We start from the raw sequence: 25,212 nt of genomic DNA on the forward strand, positions 1-25,212 counted from the left end.
GATTGGACCAATTTACTTCCCCACAGAGACTTTACAAGAATACACATTTCCTCAAGTGTTTATGTTAAATATGACGTCTTTCTACATAGGGTGGTGCTAAACATTTTCATTAAATGAATCATTTAAAAATATTTATATCACTCACCGGCTGATAGTAGCTTGTGTAAGAGCAAAGATGTGTAGATAAGATGATGCTGTTGGAAATGCTGACAAATGAGAGCAGCAAGGCTAGGGTGCTGAAATGTCCTGTCCGGAAAACCTGTATCAGGGCCTAACTTACTCCACAAAAGGCTAAGAACAGTCATTGCAAGGGAACAACTCCAGTGGACTTTGAAATGGTGACCTTAGGTAACAGGCACTAAATCTGTTCACCCATTTACCACGTCTCTCGGGTACCAAGAACACTATTGAGGGGAATGGAAATCAAACACCCAAAGTAAATGAAGTGTTGAAAAGGCAATGATCCATTTACCAGAAAGAGAAATACACATGATGGTGATAACACTAAGCATTCTGGAAAATGACACCACGAACTTTATAATGCTCAGGAACAGCAATGACTACACCCATGTGATAAAATCCCAAGTCTTTTAGAGAAGAAGAAAAATATTTACAGTAAATACAGTAGAAAAGCTCCTTTTTCTTCTTTCTCCCTCCCTCCCTTTCTTTGCACACACACAGACACACACACCCCGACCTAAAATATATGCAGCAGGGGCCTACTCTATAGCACAAGGAACTACATTCAATATTTTGTAATAACACATAAGGGAAAGGAATATGAAAAAAGATTTTATATATATATCTCTCTCTGAATCATTTGGCTGTACAATTGAAACTAATACAAAATGTAAATCTACTATATTTCAATTTAAAAAAAAAACAACTTTTTTTAGAAATCAGGCCAAAAAACAAAAAAAATACTCCAGTATAAAAATATGTAGTTTTCTTTCTTCAGATCTTCATTTCCTTATGAAGGCTCCCATATCATATAAAATTTATATTCCATTAAATAAAGAAATATATACAAAATTTAGTAGCCTGAAAAATGATTCAAAGAAAAAAAGGTGTAGAAAAGTATTTTGTATCATAAACATTCAAATTTCAATCAATATGACTTTTTCTCAAAATCATGCTTTTTTCTTCCACCTTGGCCCTAAAAGTGATTCTCATGAATGTGATCGGAGGTCACAGTCTAAAAGGAAGAGAAGAGACTTCCCCGGTGGTCCAGTGATTAAAATTTCATGCTTCTAATGCAGGGGAAACAGATTCAATCCTTGGTCAGGGAACTAAGATCCCACATGTGTGCGGTGCAGCCAAAAAATAAAAGGAGGAGAAGACAGTGAAAGAAGAGCATTTGGGAAATCACACTTGCTGATTTGTGCTTTGCATAGATCCTCTCCTTGAATCCCTATAACCGTGCTGTGAGGGATGACTACATGAGAAGACATGGAAGTTGAGTGAGGTCAGCATGACTAAGGCCCTTTATCCAATAATTGAGATGTGAACACATGTCTAATGACTCCAAAGTCTGTTTCCCCGCTGTACCATGCTGCCTCCTGAGACTGAAAGGGTTCAGTTAGCATTTCAGTAGATCAGATTGTAAAACAGTGAAAACAGTGTTCCTGCTGTATGACTGTTGTTCTCTGGGCAGTAACTCACATTACTGTGGTTCAGAAGTTTCTGGAATTGCATTTCCTTCTCAAAGTTATCAGAACAGGTCAAGGTAAAATAATCATCATTATAGGAGGAGGACACCAAGACAACATTCAGAAAACGTGTTATAAGATTAGATCAGTTCTGAGATAAACCCTAAAAAAGCCAACAGGGGGATCTGCTACTGACTGTCTTGATTTGGAGTTGGATGCCTCCAGTAGCAGCCAGCCATCCTAGGTGCCAAAAACAAGCACCTCCCTCACAAAACACTCATCCAAATCCCCACCAAACGAGAACTCAGAGGAGACACGTGTGATCTCCAGAGTCAAACACAGGTTCTGAAACTCAATTGAAACATTCAACAAAACGATGATTAGCCCAGACCTATGTGTGTCTGAATCACATACCTGGGGCTGTGAAACGACAGGGGAGGACGTAAAGGCAGCAGCCATGGCAGCTCCGGAGTCGTGGGCGGTGACCAGGCCCCAGCACTAAGGTCCACAGCAAGGGAGTCAGATTCTCCTGGCTGCTGATCAGATCGTGGTCATGCTAGGAGCAACTGTGGACCTGGAAAAGGATCGGAAAACCCACTTGAGCCTCAGAGGACTAGCACATGGGAGTGAAGCTCCTTTGGCCATGGGCAGCGAAAACAAACAAACAAACAAAACCCTATCTCAAAAGCCAACCACAAGCGTAATGCAAAGAGGAACCCAGGAAGGAGCAGCTTACAAAGCAGCTAACATCTCAGTGCCAGGATCTCTGTACCATGTTAAGCTGATACGTTTTCATAAACCTAAAGCCAACTTGGCATGTGAGCCAGATGTTTGCAGCAGGTGATTTCAAGTTGTGAAGAGGAGGAGAGTAGCAAGGGGGAAGGGCCATCTTGTCCTTAAATAAGAAACTGAGTAACTCACAATTAAGAGCCTTCACTATATAGGCAAAGAACAAATAGAATAACAGTATCAAGTATCAAGTGGCTTCCCTGGTGGCTCAGAGGTTAAAGCATCTGCCTGCAATGCAGGAGACCTGGGTTCGATCCCTGGGTCGGGAAGATCCCCTGGAGAAGGAAATGGCAACCCACTCCAGTATTCTTGCCTGGAGAATCCCATGAATGGAGGAGCCTGGTGGACGGGCTATAGTCCACGGGGTTGCAAAGAGTCGGACACGACTGAGCGACTTCACTTTCTTTCATCAAGTGTCTTAGAGACACACCCAGTTCAACCCTGCCCATTAGCAGTTGAAAGCCTGAGGGCTGATGAAGAGAGATGAGTGGAATCATACTTTTTGTTCATAGAGAATCAGTCCTAGAGCACCAAGTCCCAGTCCCAGAGGAGATTTAAGCGAATGCGTTCCATGTTTACATTTCCTTAGGAAACTTGTTACCATTTTCAGAATTAAAGAAAGGCAAGATACCCCAAAGTTAAAGGAGTGGGTCACAAGAATAAGTACTTGGATGGGCAGTGGGGGAGGGGGCTTTGTAAATCAAACTTCCACAGGTGTGAGGAAGAGTCCATTTCTCAATTCCTCTCAACATTCTTAGAGGATGCTAGATGGATGTGACTTATTTCCACATCTCAATCTAGTACAGATGGGGACGATTTTTCATTTTAAGACCTTAAGATGGGAGGGAGGCTCAAAAGGGAGGGAATGTATGTGTACTTATGGCTGATTCATGTTGAGGTGTGACAGAAAACAACAAAATTCTGTAAATTATCCTTCAATTAAAAAAATTAATTAAAAAAAGACTTTAAGAAAATACTTTCATTTTAAGACAATTTTTCACTTTTAGGTTGCTTTCATACCACCTAACAATATCCTTTCTTTTACTCAAAACGTATTTATGGAACATCCATAGTGAACTAAGGGCATAATGAATAAAACTGAGCTGAACCTTGCCTCAAAAAGGCAGCATTTGTCCGTAAATACACTTTCTGGTTTCCCCAGCATGCAAAATGACGCCAGAACGCTATCATACTATTGGGAAACGATACTCTTCATACAGTAAAAGTCACGAACCAGGTTCACAAAATCCAAGTCAGTAATCTTGAGCAGTTAGTAATGGTGGAGATGGATATCTAAGCCAAGTCTCTGCAAATCCTCTGGCACTATTCTCTATTAGCTGAATGATGCTGGGCAAGTCACATAACCTCAGAAGAACTGTTTCCTAAGAAACAATCTAGGCTTGGCAGCAGCTTCTTTGAACTTGCTATTCTGATTTTTATCCTGTCTTCGTCTATTATCCTTCAGACTACAGTTTTCATCACTTTAGGTTTTCATTGTTCACAAGTGTGGCACCTTTCTACCTTCCTCCTCTAACATTCTGTCAGTGACTATTTTTTATTAACAAATAAAAGTCAAGCTGCCAAGACGTTTTGGTCTAATGATCCACACAAAATTCCATAGCTACCCTGAGACGACAGTGATGTTCTCTTCAGTCCCAGTTTTAGGGAGGAAAGACCTGCTGTTCATCACACTGTGAAGTTAAATAAATAGCCCAGGAGGAAGGCACACATCCACAGAGGGCCTCTCTTCTGTGAGGGCTGTCGGAAAGCCGACCCTACCCTAGGAAAGTTATAGCGCCCCACGGTGCACTGTTTTGTACTGAACTTATTCCTGGCATCATTTGGTGCCACGCCTACTTTTTTCCCCTTTTTTCCTTCTCACATATTTACAGTTCACACCATCTTGTTCTATGAATATATGAACAGCATGATAACCAAAAAGAAATATGGAAGGCGAGTGAGATTCTATTCTTAAATATTCATGTGGGTCCAATATCATTTCTGCTGAGTCACATCATTAAGCAATATGACCCTAAAATGTTTCCCACATTCAGAGTACAAAGAGTTGCCCAAAATGTGAATGCTGGGTACCCAGCCTACAGTCAGAAAAAGGATAAAGAAATGGGTGTAACAAATGCCATATGGCATCACTGCTGATAGCAAAAGGGGAAAGGGTGGGAGACTGGGATTTAGTGAACAAGATGCTGAGAAAGGTGCAGTCATTTCACACACAGTTTGAGGTAGATATTGTCAACTCATTTCACAGATAAGAAACTTGAGGCTTTGAAGGGTTTACGTGTCACCCCAGTCATGAGTCAGGAAACGACAGAGCTGAGATGTGAACCGGGACCCCCCACAGGGCCTTTCCACTGATGAACCTTCCAAGTGAACAACAGTTAACCAAGAGAAAGAACTTGGAGATTTTCTAACCCAAAATTCCAGAAAGTTCTGAAGGAAGCAAGATGCAAGTCAGATGTCCTACAGAGTACCTATTTCCCCAAACCCTGCTCTCATCCACATAAAATGTTAATGATGTCCCCCTAGTTTTGATTTATGTGACACATCTCTGTAGACAGTACAGATTGTTAGTTTCCTTTCTGAAGAAGAAGATCAAGACAAAACATTAACTGTCTTCCCCTAAAGCATCGAAGACATATCGAGTTTAGATGCTTTTGTGTTTGAACCTTTCCTTTTTTCAGACGAAGAGACTTTACTTTTTTGGGCTAATAGTGTGTAACACTAGAAGATTCATAAAAGTGTATGTTGAACCTGTTCTTACACTATGAGAAGCCCTTTATAAGATGGGGTATGGTTACTTAACTCTGAAAATGTAAGAGCTAAGCAATACTACCTCAAAGAGTATAAAACAGCTCTCTTGGGAAGCAACGTCTTAAAATTACATTCATGAAACCTATGTACTGCTCAACTTAATTACAAAACCGTACAAATCATGGGGGAAGAGATGTGATGACACCAAAGACAGTCTCCTAAGTAATGATGCCATTCAGTCTCTGGCCAAGTAAGCCAGATTACTTTGACATATCGTCTCCTGCTTTCTCAGAGCCCCAGACTGCCAACTACAGAGCTGCACAGAATTAAAAAAAAAAAAAAAAAACTCATCCCTCTTTGAACTCTTCCAAGTATTTAGATATCTGTCCTGACGTTCTTATAACCAGCCTAACTCTCTATTTCCTTTGGGCTCTTGATAACAGGAAACCACAAAGCAGTGTGAGTTGGCTCCATTAACCCCAGGTACCCTCGGCCATCACTCTTTTCCCTTCTCTTCCTCCCTAGTTGTCCCCATGTTCCATTCTAGGCATGATTTCTAATCTCTATTATCCTTCTCAAAACCACAAACCCACACCTAATGCTGCTAGCAGAACACGAGCTTTGTCACCGATTGACATGCCTATTCATTCATTTTACAGTCACTGGCTATGAATTACCTCAAAATCCCTCCCCATAGCTCAAAATTGACATACACACACACACACACACACACACATTATATAGTCAACAAAGACCTACTATATGGCACAGGGAACTATACTCAATATTTTGTAATACCTCACAAGGTAAATGAATCTGAAAAAAAAAAAAAAAAAGATATGTATGTATGTCTAACGGAATCACTTTGTTGTACACCTGAAACTGAAATATTGTAAATCAACCATATTTCAATTAAAAAAATATTTTATAAAAAATGTTTAGATAAAATACAATCTACAAGTATGAAAGCCACATTGGCTCATGGTTCTGTGCGAGATTAACAGGAAATAACCAACTGAATATAAGAAAAGGAAATATCCTGACTCAATCCTAGAAGCCACAGATGGATCCTACCTATTGCTCAAACTTTCAGAACTATATACTAGCAAGAATCAACATGGAAGGCTGGAGAACATTTAAAGCTCAACATTGCTTTCATGTGAAACTATAATTACATGGACAGAAAATAAGTAAATGAGACCCCAACAGACTCACAATGATGCTCCCTGTTAAGAGGGATGAGGGCTGGAGTGAACTAAGCCATGGAGCATTGGAGTACATTTAAAATACATTCAGCTCCTTAAAGGGGGTTCCTGGCTCTGACTGAGCAAGTAATCTCTGGCTGTATTTACTTCTAATTTACATGTAGCCATAATGACTGGCCCAGAAAATATGTGGGAAAAAAGCACTACCAGCTGGCTTCTGATATGGGCAGCCATGCCAAGTGACAATGATCTTCTAATTACTGAGTGCAACACCAAATACCTTAAAACAAAGTCTCTGGTTCTGAGGCAACTGTTTCCTTTGATTACTTCTGGAGCTGATGCTGGCTCTTTTCCTAGGCCTCATAGGAAGATGAATTTCTAACTTGGCAAATTTATCTATTATAAATCTAACCTTTTTCCTTCATCTGGACTTAAGTCAAATAATGACTCATCTCAGCCCCTTAAAAGAATACAGGGCAATACCTGACACTGAATATACACAGACTTCCCTCTCTAAGGATAAGACACAGAAAAATTCATATCCACCAGGCAAATGAAAAATATTGTTCAGCTCAAGAGAAGGAAGACTCTAGAGTCAGAGCAAACATTTACTTAAGAAATAGGTATACAACATAAAAGGTAACTTTAGGAAATATGAGATCAGACATGAGTCAACATTAACCAAAAAATTATGAATTACAGACCTGAATGAAGGCAGTCAATAAAGTAGAAAACAGAATAAAAAAGCAGAAAATGGTATTAGTGAAGGAGAAGATAAACCACAGCTTTGGGTGGGGCCTACAGGACTTCCCTGGTGGCTCAGAGGGTAAAGCGTCTGTCTACAATGAGGGAGACCTGGGTTCAATCCCTGGGTCGGGAAGATCCCCTGGAGAAGGAAATGGCAATCCACTCCAGTACTATTGCCTGGAAAATCCCATGGACAGAGGAGTCTGGTAGGCTACAGTCCATGGGGTCACAAAGAGTCGGACACGACTAAGCAACTTCAATTTCACTTTACATGACTAAAGATTTCAAAGCTTCCATTCCCCAAATAAGTAGATGAACATAAAGTACCAAAAGAGGAAAGAAGTCATCAATGCTGAAACCAGGAATGGATACATTTATCCTCCAAATTACACATAAATAGAGCCAGTTAGATCAGGGAGGAAAATATTTCAGATTTCATGTATCCTTCTTCAGAGAGTTCTATACTCTCTAGTCCAGCAGAAACTAGACAAGAAACTCTTAACCTCAAACCTGGATGAGCAAGATGAACAAGAGGAAGGTCAGGGCTATAGCTTGTCTTGCTCAGTATTTATCTATTTCTATTTATCTATTTATTTACCTTAAGCATCTGAAACCAGCCTTATATCTAAAGGCTAAGTCTGGAAGAGTCTTCTCTGGAATCTGAGTAGATGAAAAGATCTTAACAACAGTAACATCAGGAAGAAGATGCTGTGCCCATTCAAACAAAAACAGGAGACTTAAAAACCGGTAACTGGAAATGCAGGAGAAGGACTGGAACATAAAGTTAAGAAACTTCCCCAAAATGCAGAGCCAAAAGACAAACTGAAGGAAAACAGAACAGTTAAGAATGAGAAAGCTGGAGGACTAGTCCAGGAGATCTAACAGCCAAACAAAAGCAATTCCAGAATTAAAGAAAAAAAAAAAGGAAATGGAGTGGAGTGGGCGGTGTAAGGGTGGGTCGGGGAGATCAAGTAACAAAATCAAAACATTTCCTAAAGTGACAAGTCCTAAGTTTGTTGACTTGTAAGGTCCACTGATAACCAACATGCCCACTTCTATCCATTTTAATATGCCCCCTTTAAGCACATCATCATGATTTTTTTTTTAAACACAAAAGATTTTTTAAAAATTCTTGTAACTGATCAGAAAGTGATAGGGGGAGCTCATGGACAAAGGATTAGGAATCAGAAAGTCTGCATTTCTCAACAGCAACCTAGAAGCTGGAAGACAATGGACAATGAAGAAAGTGATTTACAATCTACAGTCTCATTGCAGGATGTCCTTCGCAAAGTAGGGAGGAAACTAGTCAAAATGAAGGCGTGAGATACAGGAACAAAAGTTCACTTCAGGAGAAAACTAAAGGGAATTCCTGGCCTGCTTGTGAAAGGACATTGCGAGATGACAAAGTAGACTGGACAGACTAACTGTCTGTCTGAGTATGTTGACAGATTTCTAGAACTGATAGCTTGGGACTGAAAGAACACAAAGACTCCTAAGCATATAGAACAGAATAACCAGCACACGGAAAAGTAAGCACATATAAGAAGAAAAATGAAAATTTAAAAGAGAATTTACAGAAGAAGAAAAGGATTCACAGAGTTCTAGATGGCTCAGCTGTGAATGATATTGTCAAGGTCATAATAACATTAACACTGAAAACTGACATGATCTACAACCTAATGTATCAGGATGGAGAGGTTCAGGAGGGGAGTATGCGTGCAACACGTCTTCCACAGGAATGTCTATCAATACTTGAAACTGACATATCCAATAGTACAAGGATAAATCTTAGTGATATAATGCAAATACCCAATGAAGCAACTAAATCAACTGAAAATGGTAGTTATGGGGAAGAGACAAGGCAGGAAGGGAGAAAAAACTCCTTTTTCTTAGAAATCCTCATATAGCTATTTGACTCTTTATAACATTGATTAAAAAAAATAAATAAAAACAAAAAAAGAAAATAAAACTGTTGAAACTAAAAATGTATTAAAACTACAACAGGCAGAAGTGTTACTATAGAAGACCAAGTTGATGCCATGGAAGACAAGTTTGAGAAAAATCACACATGCTTTAATATAATAGTTACTAGAATGATTAGAAATTATGGCTGTGGAGCATAGAAAATACAGATTCAATAGAAGAAGAATTGATACATCCAGAAAGAACAAATAGAACATAAGTTATTTAACAAGAAAAGTAAGCTTTTCCTAAAAGACGTTCTTAAGCTTAAAGAACACAAAGAAAAAAGATAAAATGCACTAAATCAAAATTTAAAACTCCTGTGCAAAAAAACACAATTGAGAATGAAAAGATAATCCATGGAATGGGACAAAATATCTGTAAATCATATACCTAAAAAGGAATTGATATCCAGAATATATAAAGAAACTCAACAAGAAGAAAATCAAACAACTGAACTAAAAAATAATACTTGAATAAACATTTCTCCAGAGACATTCAAATGGTCAAAAAAACACCTGACAAGATAGTCAACAGCACTAATTGTTAAGGAAATGCAAATCAAAACCACAATGCGATAAGAACACCTCGCATCAATTAGAATTGTTGCTAACAAAATAAGCAAGGTTGTGGGGAAATTGGAACCTTTATGTATTGCTCATGGGAATGCAAAATACTTCAGCTGCAGTAGAAATCAGAATGGCAGTTTCTTAAAACATTAAACATAGAATTTTTTTAAGCCCACAATTCCACTGCGGGGTATATACACCCAAAATAATTGAAAGCAGGGTCTCAAAGAGATATCTGAACACCCATGTCCATGGCAGTGTTATTCACAATAATAGAGAAAAAGGTGAAAGCAACTCAAGTGTCCATGGACAAATACATGGATAAACAAAATGCAGTACTTTAAATGCATATCATGGAATATCAGTCAGCCTTAAAGAAGGAAATTCTGGCATATATTACAACATGGGTGAACCCTGCAGACATTAAGCTAAGTGAAAAAAGCTTGTAACAAAAAGACAAATATTTTGTGATTCCACTTATATGAGGTACCTAGAGGAGTCAAATTCATAGAGACTGTGTGTAGAATGGTGGTTGCCAGGGGCTGGGGAGGGAGAGGATGAGGAGTTGTTTTTTAATTGGCAGAGAGTTTCAGTTTTATAAGACAAAGAGAGTTCTGAAGATCTGTTCCACAACAATGTAAATATACTTAGCTCTACTGAACTTGAAAATGTAAATTATATGCCATTTATATGTTACGACAATTAAAAGAAAGAGCTCATTTCAGGAAAAATATGAAGTGCATGATCTATAACTGAAATGCAGGTTTGTTAAATAAATAAACTTCAAGAGTTCAAAGAATTCCCATGAAAAAACAAAATGGGGAGAAAATCAAAATCACAAAGGGAAAAACTTAGGCTGGACACAGTCATCAACTTGGCCACAACAGCTGACAAGACATAGAAGCAACATTTCATTTCGTCAAAAATGCAGAATGACTCAAACTCTACATTCAGCCATGGCATCATTTATCTGCAATAGCAAACACCAGGCACTTGTATTAAATGTAATTAGGATATATTACACCCTGAAATTTCCACAGATGACATAATACAGGTGATAAATCAAAATAATGTGCTCAGGAGAGCTTCGGCATGAGTTTCTTATCAATCCATGTAAACAAGGAATGTCTGTGATAATAATGCTGAGCAAAAAATGTAGCTATTATAACTATTAAAAGAAACTGTCCAACTGAAATGCATATAAATGTGATGAACTAATATTAAAAACTCCAGGAAATCACAAGAAAAAGGAAAACATTCTTCACATTTTGAGATTCATACATACAATACTTACACTTTGTTGTTTAGTCATTAAGTTGTGTCTGACTCTCTCTGTGACCCCATCCATGGGATTTCCCAGGCAAGAATACTGGAGTGGGGTGCCATTTCCTTCTCCAGGGGATTTTCCCGATCCAAGACTCGAACCTGCATCTCCTGCATTGGCAGGCAGGTTCTTTACCACTGAGCCACCAAGGGAAGCCCTCAGTTTATACACTGAAGACAATATATTTCATATATATTTCATGTTCTTAAATCTTTCCTTTTTCACAAAACTGATAGGATCAGTTTTTCCATTTGCTTGTCCAGCTTTTCAATCAAACTTACATTTGGCCTAAAAGTCTACCATTCTTTCCACATGGCAATTGGCTAATGTGTTCAAACGCAGGAATACAGCTAGCCCATCGTGCTCGCACGACCTGCACAAAAGAAACCCAAGCACCAAAACTGCACTGTTTTATGTGCACTCTGACAGAGCTCAAGACTCTACAGATTAAAGAACTGGCCAAAAAGTATTTAAATAAACTCACAGTTCTGATTTCAAAGACTGTACTGACAGGTGTATAGTTTTCCCTTTTGGAAAGTGCTCCTGCTGGGGAGAGATGCTATCCTGAAACTTGTCCAAATAACCAGGAACTGTAAAAACACAATTTTTGAAAAAAATCTTACAATGGTCTTCACTACTAGGGCCAAGGATGAATTAGTCAAACTCTGTTTACATGCCAAGCTAGTTTGTGCGATATTATTTAGAAAACAGGGGTAACCTGAAGTTTAGGAATAATGGGTCAGAAACTGGCCAAAAGAGAAACGTATCCTGTAAGTTAAAAAAAAAAAAAAAAAAAAAAGAGAAAGAAACTCACGAGTATGCTAAATCATAAAGGAAGAGAGCAAAAAGAAAGGGATGAGAGCAAAGGAAGAGAAGTCAACTAAAAGATCTAAAAAATCCTCTTGAAAGGGCAATGAAAAGAATTACTCTTTGAATAAGAAAAAGACTTACAACCACCCTTTTTCTTTCCATTACCCAAGGCCACAATGTCCAAATTCCCAAACTCCTTGTTATCTGCATGCCTTGACCCAGCCTTTTGCATAGGGACCCAGAGCCTGCAAAGACTTTAGGCAATCAAGAGTTCCACCCAAGAAAGTAAATATCCCAAAGCATAGATAGGGTGGGTACATTTCTATTGAGGGATGTTTATGGAGAGAGCCTCTGAGCTATGTTGGAATGTCTGCAGTCCACAGGTTTCAGGACAAAGAGATTACAACTTTATAATCAACCCTCAGGATGAGCTAGATTCTTCCAACCAGAGCCAATGGAGGAGTCTTGAGGGATATTTTCTTCTGAGAGCAAATGCATGTTTCTAAAATCAGAAGTAATTCCCAAATTACTGAGAATAGAAGGGTGTGAGGGAAGGGGAAAGAAGGAAAAAGGGAAAGCAAATGGGGGTGGAGGCATACAGTCAAAATAGCTGGCCAAAATATAGAAGTCTGCAGCTGTGATAAGAAAAGCATTCAGCCCAGAATAACAGCAAAGGATTCTGTGGACAGAGGCATCTTCCACTATTTAAGGTTTCCAGTAGCTTAAACTTCAAGTACTTTTCAGAAAATAAGTCAAAATAAATTCTGAGTGCCTGAAGAGTGATTTAAAACTCACTCTATGTACCTCATATTTATGGTCGCTCATATTTGTGGTTGCTCAGGGGGGAACAGGGGCAGCGGGAAAAGATGGATTGCGAGCTTGGGGTTAGCAGATGCAAACTATTATATATAGAATGGATAAACAACACGATCCTAGTGTATAGCACAGGGAACTATATTCACTATCCTGTAATAAACCATAATAGAAAAGAATATGAAAAAGAATACACCTCTCTCTATATATCTGAATCACTTTGCTGTACAGCGGAAACTAACATTATAAATCAACTCTACTTCAATAAAATAAATTTAAATCTTTAAAACTACAACTGCACCTCAACATAAAAAAGTTATGCCTGGAAGATAGTTTTCTGATGTGTTTCCCACAGTGTAAGAGAACAGACACATTTATTTCTGGTGTAGACAAACTATATAATCTTTCTGGAATACAATATGGATGAGTGCATGTGTTTGTGTGGCTTGCATCAAGATTCTAAAAAGTACACTGGATCAGAGACTATGTAACTCTACAACTACAAATTTATACCGTGGAAAGAGTTCATTAAGGATGAAGATTTTACTACAAGAGGGCTTAATACAATAGCATATAAGACTAGAAAACTTTAGCAATGAATAATACAGTGCTTGCCAACTGAATTATTAAAATTATGTTCCCATGAAATTCAATTTATATACCCAATACAAATTAAATTGTATTTAAATTAGGTAGCTATATATTTATCCCATTTAGGAAACATTATCTACACAGTAAGGTTTTATATTATATATATATACATCCTGCAGTACTGTGGATACTTTAATTTTCTACAGAAAAATAATATACAGGGCTAAGATAAGAGGAACAGACCAGATGACTGCCTGTCTTAAAAAAGAAAAACAATAAAATATACAAAATACTGAACATGTCAGAAGTAGGAAAAGAACAGGTAAGCACTATGATTGACCCAGACTTCCCTGATAGCTCAGTTGGTAAAGAATACACCTGCAATGCAGGAGACCCCAGTTCGATTCCTGGGTCGGGAAGATCCGCTGGATAAACAACAAGCGACCCACTCCAGTATTCTTGGGCTTCCCTTGTGGCTCAGCTGGTAAAGAATCCGCCTGCATTGTGGGAGGCCTGGGCTCAATCCCTGGGTTGGGAAGATCCCTTGGAAAAGGTAAAGGCTACCCACTTCAGGATTATGGCCTGGAGAATTCCATCAACTGTGTAGTCCATGGGGTCGCAAAGAGTCTGACACACTGCGCGACTTTCACTTTCACTTCACGATTGACCTGGCTTCCTGCCTCAAGAGTGGCCAGCCACCATACAGGGGGAATCCAGGTGGAACCCAGAGAACTTACTGAGTTAAAGAAGCATATCTGGGAACACAAGAAGCTCAGAGCAGCTAGTTACCAGAACAGAATACCATAGAGAAGAGAACCAGAAAGAAAACCCCAGAGATCTGCAGCCCCTCCATCCCCTGCCTTGAGTACTCACCAGAGAACAGATCAGAGGAGCACACAGGAATCTGTGAAGAGACTGGAGTGGTATCTATTAGAACAGTCTCTGTTTCCACTAGCAAGACTGGACAACCTCATAATTCACAGAACCTTGGCTAGAGCACTCAGAAACATTTTGCCCCAGTAATGAAGAATAATCAGTCCTAGAACTCAACACTGAGTTGATCCCACCTAACAAATTTTAAAAGCGAGACCTAAAAAGATCAAATTCTTTCCAAGTAATTAACTATGACCCAGAACAAAGCCTGAGAATATTTATGGGAACACAAATATCTAGCACCCAACAAGGTAAAATTCACATAGTCTGGCATCCAATCAGTAATTACTAGTCATGCAGCGAAGTAGGAAAATATGACCAACATAAGGAGAAAATAGTTTCACAACTGAAACAGAAACAAAACTGAAATAGATGTGAGAATTAACAGATAAGTAGATTAAAACAGTTATTACAACTATATTCCAAATATTAAAAAAAGTAGAGACATAAAGGATTATTAAAGAGACCAAAATCAAGTTTTTAGAGATGAAAAATACAATGCATAAAATGAGAAATATACTGGATGGGATTAACAAAAATCTGGCATTGCAGAAGAAAGGATTAGCAAAGTGAGAGAAATAGACATGATCCAAAATGAAACACTGAGAGAAAAACAAGAGAGTAAGAAAAACTAAAAGAACGTCAGTGAGTTGTGGGAAAATTTCAAACAGACCACTATACATGTAGCTGGAGCTCCCAAAGGAAAGAGAGAGGGCTTCCCTGTGGTTCAGATGATAGAGTCTGCCTGCAATGAGGCAGACCTGGGTTCGATCCCTGGGTCGAATGGCAATCCCCTCCAGTACTCTTGCCTGGGAAATCCCATGGATAGAGGAGCCTGCTGGGCTGCAGTGCACGGGGTCACAAAGAGTGGAACATGACTGAGTGACTAACACTTTTAAAGGAAAGAGAAGGATATCTGAAAAACAAAGGCCAAAAAGTTCCAAACTTGAATGAAAACTACAAACTTACATATTCAACAAGTTTAATAAACTATGAACATAAAAAACAAAGAAAACACATAAAGGCACACTTAATCAAATTTATCAAACATAATGATAACAAGAAAATCTTTAAAGCCACCAGATAAAAAAAGACGTGTGGCACAGAGAGGAATTAGGATAAGGAGGACAGCAGATTTTTCATCAGAAATATGGCAAGCAAGACGATAGTGACCAACATCTTTAAAGTCCTGAAAAAAATAACCCTATCAATATAAAAGTCTCTGTCCATGGAAAATGTTTTTCAAAAAGGAGAATTAAGCAAAAACATTTTAAAACAAAACAGATGAAAGGATTCACGGTAAGCAGACCATGGACTATAAGAAATGTTAGAAAGAAATTCTATCAGGCAGAGGAAACTTTTATCACAAGGACAGATGAATTTTCACAAAGAAATAGAGAACACCGAAACTAGTAATTAAATGGATAAATATAAAAGACAGTTTTCTTATATGTCTCTTTAAATTATAATTGAAAATAACTCACAAAATGAGAGAAATAGCTACAAAACATATCTGATAAAGGACATGTATACAGAGTATATAAAGAACTTTTACAACTCAATAATAAAGACACAAGCCAATTTTAAAAGGAGAAAAAAATCGGAATAGACATTTCCCAAAGGAACTAGATAAATGGCCGGTAAGTACATAAAAAGATACTCAACAGCATTAGCCACTGGGGGGGGAAAAAGCAAATTCACAATGAGATACCACTTTAAACTCACTAGGAAAGCTATCATCAAAATAACAGATAAATAATAAGAATTGGTGAGGATATGGAGAAACTAGAACCCTCAAACATTGCTGGTGGCAATGTAAAACGGTAGAGCCACTGTGGAAAACGGCCTGGTAGTTCTTCAGAACATTAAACAGTGTTACCATGCCGGTACAGTCCTAGGTGTATACCCAAGGCAAGTGAAAATATGTATCAATACAAAAGCTTATGGAAGAATGTTCCTAGAAACATTATCCATAACAGTAAAAAAATGAAAACAACCCAAATGCCTACTGACTGATAAACAGACTAAAAAATAAAAATCCTACAGTAAGTCCCCTACACATGAATCTTCAAGCTGTGAACTGTCAAAGATGAGAACATGCATTCATTTGCATGTACAATTATGTAAGTTAGCTCATATGTTTGTCATGAACTACAGTACTTCTGTACTTTCCAAGGTACTACTGCACTGTAAGATTTAAAATATTTTGTTTGTTTTTTTATGTTTTATTTGTGTGAAAAGTGTTATAAACTTATTACAGTACAGTATTATATAGTCAATTGTGTTAGTTGGGTTACTAGACTAATTTTGTTGGACTTACAAATTGGACTTATGAACATGCTCTCAAAATGGAAATTGTTCATATGTAGGGGACTTACTGTACGTCCAAGCAATAGAATCTTAATGCGCAAGGGAAAAAATGATAATAAATGCTATCATAGCATGCATCAACCTTAAAAAACATTATCCTATGTGAAAGAAGCCAGCCATACAAGGCCTAATACTAAGACTCCATTTATATGAAATGTTCAGGATAGGCAAATCTGAGACATAAGAGTAGACTGGTGTTTGCCAGGGGTTTGGAAAAGGATAAATACAGAATGATGCTTTTGAATTGTGGTGCTGGAGAAAACTCTTGAAAGTCCCTTGGACTGCAAGGAGATCAAACCAGTCAACCTAAAGGAAATCAGCCCTGAATATTCACTGGAAGGACTGATGTTAAAGCTGAAGCTCCAATACTTTGGCCCCTGGTGTGAAGAGCCAACTCACCGGGTGCGAAGAACCAACTCTGATGCTGGGAAAGATTAAAGGCAAAAGGAGAAGAGGGTGGCAGAGGATGAGATGACTGGATAGCATCACTAACTCAAAGGACATGAATTTGAGCAAACTCTGGGAGTTTGGCATGCTGCAGCCCATGGGGTTGCAAAGACTCGGACATGACTTAGCAGCTGAACAACAAATAGGGAATGACTGGTAATAGCTGCGGGGTTTCCTTTACGGATGGAGAAAATTTTCTAACATTGTGGTAACAGTTCCACAACACTGAATATATTAAAAAAAAATTGAACTGTATTTCTTAAATAGCTGAATTATATGTGAATTATATCCACAAAGCTACTAAAAAGATACCTGACAAAAGTAATAATGATGGGATTTATTATAGAAATAAAATTTTAGAAAAGTCAGGAGGCAGAAAAGAAAACATATTTTAAGATTTTTATACTATAAAGAGGAATAATATCACTTAAAAGTATCATTTAATATAACCAACTTAATTAAATAAATATAACTGAAAGCCTATTACAAATGCTGAAATCAACCACTAAAAATAAAACAAGGAATTATAGCTAATATGTCAAAGAAGAAATAAAGTTATAAAAACCACCAAATGCAAAAAGAGAGAAAGAGAAACAAAGAATAGACAGGACAAATAAGCAAACATCATCAGATGAGCAAGATGATGTACTTAAATATAACCATAACAAAATACACACACATGCAAGCACCCACGCACGCATACACACACACACACACACACACACACACACACACACACAGAGGAAGTGGTCCAAACACCATCAATGAAATGGCAGAAGTTGTCAGGCTGGATAAAAAAGCAAGAGTCAACTCCTATACATTTCCTACATGAACCATACTTTAAATATGAAGACACAAGTAGTTTAATAGGAAAAGGAAAAAGATGTGTCAAGATGACACTAAAAATGAAATTGGAGTCCCTATACTAATATCTGGCAGATTTTAGAGCAAAATATATTACCAAGAACAAAGAGAGGCATTTACTACTGATAAGTGGTCAATTCATCAAGATGACACAATAATAATTAAAGTTTATACATCTAATGAAGTGGAGAAGGAACTGGCAACCCACTCCAGTATTCTTGCCTGGAGAATCCCATGGACAGAGGAACTTGGCAGGCTACAGTCCATATGGTCACAGAGTCAGACATGACTGAGCAACTAACATACACACACGTCCATACAATAAGGGAACTTCCAGTGATATGAAGTAAAAACTGATGATAAGAGCAACAAACAAATCTGAAATCATAGCCAAAATCTCAATACCCCTCTATAATTAATTGATAAAACAGAAAACCAATAAGGATAACAAGAACTTAAACAACATAATTATCAACTTGATTCTGATTGACATTTTTAGAACACTTTATTTGATTACCAGCAGAATATACATTTTCCTCAAGTGCAAAATGAACTGGTACCAAGACAGACCCTATCCTGGGCCATGAAACAAGTCTCAATAAATTTAAAAGGATTCAAGTCATACAAAGTATGGTCTCTGACCATAACTGAATTAAGTTAAAAATCAGTAACAGAAAGATCTTTGGAAGACTACCAAATGCTGAACAACTATCATCTCTTTAAATACCTTATGCAATAAAGAAACTGAAGGGGGAAATTTGAAAGTGCTTTGAACTGAATTAATATTTTGAATGTTTTGAATTGAATGAAGACAAAAACAAAGCATCAGTTCTTGCAGGGTGCCACTAAAGCAGTACCTAAGAGGAAACTTACAGCATTAAACACTCTTAGTAGAAAAAACATCTGACATAAACGACCATCAGAAGCCAGAAAAAGATGATCTAATTAAACCCAAAGTAAGCAGAAAAAGAGGAAACAATGAATAAATCAGATAATAATATAATAGTGTGTGTGTGTGTGCTCAACTGTGTCTGACTCTTTGTGACCCCATGGACTGTAGCCTTCCAGGCTCCTCTGTCCATGGAATTTTCCAGGCAAGAGTACTGGAGTGGGTTGCCATTTCCTAATCCAGAGGATCTTCCCGACCCAGGGATCGAACTCACGTCTCCTGTGTCTCCTGCATCAGCAGGCAGATTCTTTAACACTGGGCCACCTGAGAAGCCCATTAGTAAAAGCAATAAACCCAAAAGCTATTTCTTTGAGAAAATCAATACAGTTGTTAGGGAAAAAAGATAACACAAATTTCTAATGGCAGAAACAAAAAGAGGGGTGGTCACTACTAACCCCATACACATTAAAGGATATAAAGAAAAAAGATAGAATGGGGACTTCCTTGGTAGTCCAGTGGTTAAGAATCCATCTTGCAATGCAGGGGATGGGGTTCCATCCCTGGGAAAGGAACTAAGATCCCATGTGCTGTGCAGCTAAGCCTACGCGCGGCAACTACTGAGCCTGGGAGTTCTGGAGCCCACGTGACACAGTAGACAGCCCACAGTTCACAGCTACTGAAGCCTGCACACTCTGGAGCCTGCCTGTCACAACTAGAGAGTCCAAGCGCTGCAAGAAAAGATCCCACATGGAAAAATGAAGATCCTGCATGCTGCAAGTAAGACTTAATGCAACAAATATATTTTTTAAAGAATAAAGACAGTGTGGTATGGGCCTAAAGAAAGATATATAGATTAATGAAATATAACAGAAAGTAGATCTATACTTATATAAGAAAGTTTCACAAAGGTAAATAGGTGACACAGTGGACAAAGAAGAGCCTTTCCAATAAATTGTGCTAAACTACTGGATATCTGAATGCAAAATAACACAAAAAACAACTTCTGATTCACATTTCAAACCACGTATGAAAATCAACTTAAATGGCAAAGACCTAAATGTAAAACTTAGAACTATAAAACTGCTAGAGGAAAACAAAAGAGAAAACCTCTGTGGAGTTGGATCAGGCCAAGTTTTCCTAGGTAAGATATCAAAAGTATGATCCATAAAAGAACAAACTGAAACACAAGTCTTCATCAGAAGCTCTTCTGCTCTTCAAAGGATACTACGTAAATTTAAAAAGCCACAAACGTGGTAAAAAAAAAAAAAAACAAACTTTAAAATCATATCTAAGACTTGTATCCAAAACGTATTTTTAAAATTTCAAAGTTCAGGAAGAAACCACTCACTTTTTAAACTAGGCAAAAGATCTAGACACTTCATGGAAAATAATATACAGACAGCAAATAAGCACAGAAGAGCAACTGTGAAAACCCAAATTAAAACCACAATAAAATACCACTAGATATTAACAGAATAACCAAAATTAAAAAGACTGACCATACCAAGTGTTGGTGAGAACATGAATCAACTGTAACTCTCACACACTGCTGTGGGAACAGAAGATAGGATCAATCTGGAAAATGATTAGACCATTTTTTAAAATTAAATATGCACTTACTATCCAATCTAGACATTTCACTCCTAGGTACATACTCAAGAGTAAAGAAAGCATATCAACACAAAGACTTGAGCACAAATGTTTATAGTAGCTTTATCTTTAATAGACAAAAACTGGAAACAGCTCAAATATCAATTCACAAATAGATAAACAAATTGCTATAATGTCCATACAATGGAATTACTACTCAGCAATGAAAACAAATGAACTAGTTAGTCATAGACATAATAGCATATATATCAACTCAAAATAACTACACTGAGTCAGAGAAGCCAAACAAAATTCAGCATTTACTATATGATTCCAGTTATATAAAACTATAGAAAAAGAAAACTAGTCTGTAGTGACCAAAAGCAGACCAGTAATAGTTGGGAGAATAGGAGGGGAGGGTAAGACAACAGAAGGAAGGACTTCAAAGGGAAGGAGAAAATTTGAGGGGTGATAGGTTTGTTCATTCTTTTGATTGTGATGATTATTTCAAGGGTATTACACACATCAAAACAAATCAAACTATACATTTTAAATATGTGCAATTCATGTATGTCCTCAATAAAATTATTAATAGAAAGTCTATGTCTTATAATAATAAGGAAAATGCCATGTTATAGATTTCCAAAATACAATTTTTAAAGAATATTTTCCTTGGAGGGAAAACACTGGATTAGAAGAAAATCTGAGCACCAACTATAATGTATACATATATCAGTAACAATGCAAGAGCAACCCAGTGCAGTGTCAGAGACTAAAGGAGGTGAGGAGGAGGTCCTGGGAAGGCAGCTGAGAGCACCTGTCAGAGCCTAAAAGGTAAGAGAGCATCCAGGAGAGGAGGGGACAGAGGTACAGACTCATGGTTTTCAAGAGCTATAGAAATAAAAACAGAAGTTTAAGAGTATGTGTAGTGAGGTGTAACATGTGTGTGCATGCAAGTCAGGGGATTTGGAGCCGCGACACCCCAAAAACAATGAGTGTGCCAGGACTTAGATCTTGGTCTCTAAATACCATTCTTTACTGAAAGGAGCCAGGCTCTTGGGAGAAATGCTTGAGTCCAGGGCTGGAGGTCAGGGAAGTACATGATGACTTGGAACATGTTCTTGCGCCAGAAAGACAGACAGCACTCAAAGAATTATGAAGATATGTTAAAAAAAAGAAAATTAGATTGAAGGGTTCCTTCTTGGCCTAAAGTGGACATTTTTGAGCTTCAGAATGAATGTCAGAACATATTTATAACCCTTTGAATAAAATAGGAATTTATGAGTTCATTATAATACAAATTAACTAATAAAAGTTTGACTAGAACTAGGATATTTACATAGACCCAAATGCTTTCCCACAAAATTCTTAATACTTACAAAGGAAAAACAGTAACTTTACAGTGAAGAAATCGAGAAGACACTACCTTTATCAAATGATCAAAGTAAACATCACCAGAAACTGGGACAAATACCAACATCACTACAGACAGTGACTGCAGCCATGGAATTAGAAGATGCTGGCTCCTTGGAAGAAAAGCTATGATAAACCTAGACAGTGTATTAAAAAGCACAGACATCACTTTGCTGATGAAGGTCCATACAGTCAAAGCTATGGCTTTTCCAGTAGCCATGTATGGATGTGAGAGTTGGACCATAAAGAAAGCTGAGTGCCAAAGAATTGATCTTTCAAACTGTGGTGCTGAAGAAGACTCTTGAGAGTCCCTTGGACTGCAAGGAGATCAAACCAGTCAATCCTAAAGGAAATCAATCCTGAATATTCATTGGAAGGACTGATGCTGAAGCTCTAATACTTTGGTCACCTGATGCAAAGAGCCAACTCATTAGAAAAGACCCTGACGGTGGGAAAGATTGAAGACAAAAGGAGAAGGGGGCAGCAGAGGAAGAGACGGCTAGATGGCATCACCAACTCAATGGATATAAGTTTGAACAAACTCTGGGAGACAGTGAAGGACAGGGAAGCCTGGTGTGCTCGTCCATGAGGTCACAAAGAATCCGACACAGCTTAGTGACTGAACAACACAGTGTGTGCCAGCTGATAGGATGCAATGAGAAGAACACAGCATCACTCTTGTGATATTCCTGACAAAGTTTCAAACTCTGAGTTTAATTTTTTTTTAAAAAGGGGGTGGATGGTCAAATCCAAATTGAGGAACATTCTACAAAATAACCATCCTATAATCTTTTTAAAAGATCAAGGTCATAAAAGAAAAGAAACTAAGAAACTGTCCCATGCTAAAAGAAGACTAACAAGAGACATGACCAGGTAATACAATGCAAGATTCTGAACTGGATCCTTCACTGGTAAGGGGAGACAACTTATACAACTGGGGGAAACTTCAATGGATTTGAAAATTAGCTGATAGTACATGGTGACCACAGCCATGAAATTAAAAAATGCTTACTCCTTGGAAGAAAAGTTATGACCAACCTAGATAGCATATTGAAAAGCAGAGACATTACTTTGCCAACAAAGGTTCGTCTAGTCAAGGCTATGGTTTTTCCAGTGGTCATGTATGGATGTGAGAGTTGGACTGTGAAGAAGGCTGAGCGCCGAAGAATTGATGCTTTTGAACTGTGGTGTTGGAGAAGACTCCTGAGAGTCCCTGAGACTGCAAGGAGATCCAACCAATCCATTCTAAAGGAGATCAGTCCTGGGTGTTCCTTGGAAGGAATGATGCTAAAGCTGAAACTCCAGTAGTTTGGCCACCTCATGCGAAGAGTTGACTCATTGGAAAAGACTCTGATGCTGGGAGGAATTGGGGGCAGGAGGAGAAGGGGACGACAGAGGATGAGATGGTTGGATGGCATCACCGACTCGATGGACGTGAGTCTGAGTGAACTCCGGGAGTTGGTGATGGACAGGGAGGCCTGGCGTGCTGCGATTCATGGGGTCGCAAAGAGTCGGACACGACTGAGCGACTGAACTGAACTGAACAGTAATGATGTTAATTTCCAAAATGAAATGCTTGTTTTGTGACTATGTGAAAGAATGTCCTTGTTTTTAGGAAATACATTATAAAGTACTGGAGGATGTTAGGACATCATGTCAGTAATTCATCCCTAATGGACTTGTCAAGATAAAAGGTTCTTTCATTTTTGTACTGCAGTTGCCACTTTTCTCTAAGTTTGAGAGAAAAGGAAGGAGGAAGGGAGGAGCAGGGGGAGGAGGCGGAAAAGCCCCATGATCTAAAATAAAATGTGTTTAATTGAAAGAGAGTATTCATGTGTCACTACTAACCATAAGACTAGGCATGCGCAAGAAGAAACTGAATTAAAAAACATTTTTTAAAATCTGGTTAGAAGTTACTGTTACAAATTACATGACTATTCCAGACACACATGTGCCTGATTTTAGAGAAGACAGGAAGAGACGTCTCAGACAAACGGCAGAGTATCAGAGGCATGCTGCCAAAAGTCAAATAGGTCTTTTGAAAAAGGAGAAGTCTGGACCACAGTAAACAGTGCAGGCAAAGTCATCCCACCAAGTTTTGCTGTATTTCCAAAAGCTAAAGAAATATTATACAGAATTAGAAAGACACATTTACACTCAATGCAAAACAAAGAAAGGGGCAGATACCCCACAAAAGTGGCCCTAAGAATGTCTTCTGTTTCCAGGATACAGGGAAAATGTGACAAGGTACCATGCTCTTTGAAGACGATGGATTATGAAATTCCTTCTGCCAGCTAGTGAGAATAATCTCTTCCAGATGTTGTTTGGCCCACAATGTGTTATTCAAAATATGAAAGTTTTGTTTATTTTCAGAGTTCAAGAGCCAAATAAGAAATCTCCTTTCCTTCACTAACTTCTAACTAAATCAGAGATTAACAGGTTTTTGTGTTTTTTTAATCAGCATACATCCTAAGTCTAGACTTATACATCCTACTCAAAGTTTTAAGGGTGAAAAAAATCAAACCTGTTGAATACAACCTTAGTATCTACTTCATGATGGGGGCAAATTGAGGTACTTCATCTCATTTCCTTTCTTGCTATAATAAAACATCACTTTTCTTCAGTGAAGTCCCTCTTGGCAATAACTTTTAAAACAGTAGGCAATACAGGGAAATCTAAAGGAAACTAGTATTGTGCTGCACGATGAGTTATTCCCCGCTGGGCTAAGAAAATGGGAAGACTAAGTTTTCCTGAGAATTCTCGGCCTCGTTCATTAATATAACAATGCTGTGAGTAACACTTCAAACACTATTACCCTGTGGATGAAATCAGGAATGTGAAGCAAGAGGAATCAAATGACTCTTCTCTGTTCACAATAATTCAGTAACCATGATAACAAATAAACAACAAAAATAGGGGGTTCCTCCCTAACTTTCACGTGAATGGTATTCGAACTCTTGTTTTCCTTCTATGAACAAGTTTTCAAATGTAACACAGGGTATCTTTCTAAATTATCACTGAAGCTGTTTATCTCAAATGCAGCAGAATATGAAAAGGAAAAGAAGTCTTTTTATAAGCTGTGAGAAGATAATAAAACCACAAGTAGCCACAAGTCCCTCTGCTTGAGATATGGCCTAAAAGCCAACTGGAGACCTAAAAACAGCTGTGAGGCACACTTTAAATTAGACTTCTAACCATCTAACCATCAGCCTGAACGATGCTGTCCTGAATGTCCAGAAAAAAATCATGGGGAAATCCAAATATATGGAGGATGAAGAGTGTCACACAGAAAGCTCCTAACTAGTGTGAAAGGGATCATATGGCCACTCCAAAGAAAAGATAAGGCATTAGAACGTGAAATTCCGATTATGAAAGGGATCAGAAAAAAGAAAAAAAAAAGGCTTTGCTAAACTGTTATTACCTAAAAAATCTTGGGAGATGAAGAAACAACCAAACAGACTCAGTGGCAGAATCTCTA

General features: G+C 38.0%; 1 protein-coding gene across 6 annotated transcripts in view; it reads right to left on the minus strand.

Annotated features, from left to right (window-relative positions):
- The window catches only part of LPAR1 (lysophosphatidic acid receptor 1), a 163,356-nt gene that overhangs the window by 88,175 nt on the left and 49,969 nt on the right, over positions 1-25,212 (minus strand). For 3 of the 6 annotated variants that reach the window (XM_025282218.3, XM_025282219.3, XM_025282220.3), the window contains exon 2: positions 2,064-2,223. The exons of 1 other annotated variant lie outside the window; for it this stretch is intronic. In XM_025282218.3, coding sequence (XP_025138003.1) covers positions 2,064-2,108 — 45 coding nt within the window. In that variant the 5' untranslated portion in view covers positions 2,109-2,223. Of the gene's footprint in view, positions 1-2,063; positions 2,224-11,498; positions 11,605-25,212 lie in introns of those variants that run through there. 2 more of the 6 variants (XM_006048667.4, XM_044940430.2) reach the window with 2 other exon arrangements.

The sequence above is a fragment of the Bubalus bubalis genome, chromosome 3, assembly GCF_019923935.1.
Source record: "Bubalus bubalis isolate 160015118507 breed Murrah chromosome 3, NDDB_SH_1, whole genome shotgun sequence".
NCBI classification, from domain to species: Eukaryota; Metazoa; Chordata; class Mammalia; order Artiodactyla; family Bovidae; genus Bubalus; species Bubalus bubalis.